The sequence below is a fragment of the Punica granatum genome, chromosome 5 (genome assembly GCF_007655135.1).
Source record: "Punica granatum isolate Tunisia-2019 chromosome 5, ASM765513v2, whole genome shotgun sequence".
Taxonomy (NCBI): Eukaryota; Viridiplantae; Streptophyta; class Magnoliopsida; order Myrtales; family Lythraceae; genus Punica; species Punica granatum.
Genome location: NC_045131.1, coordinates 27,727,685 through 27,731,094, shown reverse-complemented (window position 1 = coordinate 27,731,094; position 3,410 = coordinate 27,727,685). Strand labels below are relative to the sequence as shown.

Genomic DNA, 3,410 nt, shown 5'->3' with positions numbered 1-3,410 from the left:
ATTAATCAACTAATTCACGTAAACATGTCCTTGTAAAATAAAATCGGATAAAATTGAAAAACCATGAATAAAATTTGTAAATGTAGGGGACAAACTTAGATTTTTCTATATTAGGGGCTCTATGCTCATTTTTCTTTTTTGGGTCTTAGGTCCATTTGTAAGCCCACTTGATTTATCGTGTGAATATTGACCTGATTATATGACCATGTATGTATGTTGGCCCGAGGCCCATTTACTTCGACTTGAAGGTATGGCCCGTTTTATCTTTTTTAGCCTGAATGTATGGCCCGTTTTATCTTTTTTAGCCTGAATGTATGGCTCATTATTCAAGAGTCGAAGTGTATAATTACATAAGTGCGAATATCATGCGAAATCTGTAAATTATTATTGTTTCTAATTTCTTTGTACATTCACAAATATAAACCTGATCCTAGGAATAAATAACAAGACTTTAACGAATAAAAAGTGTTAAAACTATTATGGGTCCAGGAGGTATCGAAAGGACGATTTATTAGCTTGCGGGCCTCTAATATAATATCAAAGTCACCGGGAGGCCAAAAGTTGGCTTGGTATTGTATAGATTAGGGGCAAACATGAAATCTGATAGGTTTATATATATATATATATAGATATATATCTTACGTGCAATTTCATGCTTAAATCCAAATACATGGTCAGATGGATATCATAAATCAAAACCTTGTAAAACTATTTCAGGGCAACCTCAAAATCTAAGAATAATATCAACACAAACAGATATTCAGCGGTCAAAAGGATAAAAGCCAAGATCAGTGCTTCTTCTTGTGCTTCTTCTTTCCCTTGTTGCGGTCCCTCTTCTTGTGAGAACTTCTTCTCGGTTTCTGCTTCGCGACTCTCTTGAAAGATTTCTTCTTACTCACCGACAGGCTATTCGTCTTTGCCATTCCACTGGGTCTATTCTGCAGCATTGCTTGTGCATTGTGCTCTGCAGAAATGCTCTCATCTTCACGAGATATGTCACTAGTTGTCACAGTGACTTTCATGTGACCATTGTCATAAATCATCATCCCTTTCACAATACAAAAGCCGAATATCAGCAAATCCGCAGCAATTAAAATAATATATATATATATATATATATATATATACACACGATTGATTGCATGGCCCGAACTACTTTCAGCAGGATAGTACATTTAACACTGTCTACTTCAAACTTTCACACATCAGAACTGCTTTAGAAAGCCGGTCATTCCATATAAAAGAAAATATCAGTTGCAAGTGGGCAGGATGGATCCTGGGTCAAGAAATCGGACATCCCTGCTTAGCATGCTGTGCAATGCAATGAAACTAAATTTTATAATGAGATAACATCAACGATTGTCTCCAGCCACAGACCAGCCAGCAAAACACTTAAGCAGACACTTTCCCGGTTCGATGAATGGTCCATTGCACAAAATCCAGTGAGCCATCATAAATTTTCTAATTCTAAAAGAAGGCGATTGGGGAAAACCTTCTGAAGTCTGCAAGTCTTAATGCAAATAGAAAATGCTTATTTCTCTTCATCATTGCATAAAACCTTTTGCACAGATAAAAAACTATCCATATAAAAGGCATAGACCAGGAGTTATAGTTCCAAAACTTAGCCAACCGGAAATAAGCACTGTGGTGTAAGTCAACAATAATTACATACCACCATATTTTTCCACAAGTGACATGTTCAAATTTCAAGATTGAGACTTACCAGATGTCAATTCATGGGGTTCAATCTCCTCATCCGTCTCATGGAAGTCATCAGCATCATCTTCATCAGGTTCAGTATTTTCTGGTGGTGGAGCTCCTCCAAATAGAGCTAATTCTTTCTCTAGTTTCCTCTGCACACAACATAAGCCACAAGGTAGAGTCTTAATGATGACTAACGAAGGTGAGATTAAAATTACATCATAGAGAAACTGCCAAGTACTTTATAATGAGTGTTAAATGGCACAAGTAAAAACTAAACATGGGATTACTAGAAGCTCTAAAGATATCAACGAGAGACCGTAAAATTCAGAAGTAGCTTAGATCTTGTGCTCGGTATTCAATTACGCGTAGTGCTCAGACAGGTTTTGAAATAAGGCAAGAAAACACATTTTCAACCGTAATTGTTTAAGAGTATATTCTCCTAACAACTGCACAATCACCGGGTTTCTTACTTTATTATAAGCACACAGTTGGTGAATCTCCAATCAATGACAAATCTAATGATCTTAAACTACTTAAACGACAGACAAACATAACATCTCGCTCATACAAGCAATAACAAAAGATAACAGAATTTAAACCCACTAAAAGCACTTCGCAACTAGGGCAAGCCAATGCACCAGCGGGAATTAGCATTCGTAAATAGGCTGAGGACACCTCGTGCTCACCAAGAGAAGAAAAATCACAATTTTCGAGAGTGTTTAGGATATACTAATCACAGGTCGTCCAGGATTCAGGTTATCTAAAGTAATCATTTCCTGGAAGAGTCGAGAACAAAGCATCGCCATCAAGTACTTATTTCAGTCCTGTGTTGACTACACAACAGGAACAGCTAGTAAGATGCGACCCAATGAGTATCTAAATCTTGAAAGTTTTAAGCCCCTGTGGCTAAACTGGCAGAGAAAATCGATCCAGTTTGTAGGAACAAAGAAGCAGCTTTAGATTGAACCTAATCCTCGCACAATACTCCATTTTCAAACATGTTTTGGAACTAAATAACGGCTTGGCAATGTTCTTCTAACACAACTCTCGTGGGCTCGGTCTCAATATATAACCGATATAGATGCAAAAAGCTGCGACTATGTCGGCTACTGGACAATGTCAGGACTTCGCAGCCATATAGGAGCTCATGAAGGATCATTATACTGATAATAAGGAACATCGATCGCATTCCACTTTTCGGAGAGAGTTAATTCATAAGCCGTTATTCATGTAAAACAACCAAAAGCCAAAGGGATGGAATGAAGTTCGAACCTTTTTGCGTTCCCCAATTCGCTTGCGGCGGAGGGCCTCTTCCTGCTTCTTCTGGGCTTCCTTTCTCCTCTTCTTCTTCCTCTTGTGAAACCCGCTCACATAGTCCCTTCAAGAAAAAATAACCCACAAATTGATACACCCAGCAAAGAAAACATAAGACAGTCGAAGTTTCAGAGTCACCCAGAACAAGAAATCCAACAGCGTATCCTCTCCCTCGCGAGCAGGGTACCTGAGATCCTTTTCGTTGAAGGTGACGGAGAGCGCTTTGTTCTTGAGTGCCCTTTTCTTGATATGGCGGCCTTGGAGACGCGGGAGCCCTGACTTTCCTCCCACTTCAATGGGGTCTTCCATTGCCGGAAAGCTCCAATTCTGCGGTTTCTCTGTTGTGTTACAGTACGGTTGGCGGAGAGGAGGAGGAGAAGACGACTTTTGGG

The 3,410-nt window shown here is 39.1% G+C and overlaps 1 protein-coding gene across 1 annotated transcript; it reads right to left on the bottom strand.

The window, feature by feature from the left end:
* Positions 1–589: 589 nt before the first annotated feature.
* Positions 590–3,410, bottom strand: LOC116206765 (ribosomal RNA-processing protein 17). Its single transcript, XM_031539569.1, has 4 exons — positions 3,206–3,410; positions 2,977–3,082; positions 1,724–1,853; positions 590–1,048 (listed from the first exon to the last, which is right to left on the bottom strand). Exons 1-4 carry the CDS (start codon positions 3,325–3,327, stop codon positions 789–791), a joined length of 618 nt encoding a protein of 205 aa, XP_031395429.1. The 5' UTR covers positions 3,328–3,410; the 3' UTR covers positions 590–788.

What these genes read in the sequence shown, in the direction of transcription:
- LOC116206765 (XM_031539569.1), bottom strand. Translation starts at nt 3,327, where the DNA reads ATGGAAGACCCCATTGAAGTGGGAGGAAAGTCAGGGCTCCCGCGTCTC. An exon ending in GAATTGGGGAACGCAAAAAG is followed by an intron (nt 1,854 to 2,976) that starts GTTCGAACTTCA and finishes TGTTGTGTGCAG; the next exon opens with AGGAAACTAGAGAAAGAATT. An exon ending in ACCCCATGAATTGACATCTG is followed by an intron (nt 1,049 to 1,723) that starts GTAAGTCTCAAT and finishes GTATTGTGAAAG; the next exon opens with GGATGATGATTTATGACAAT.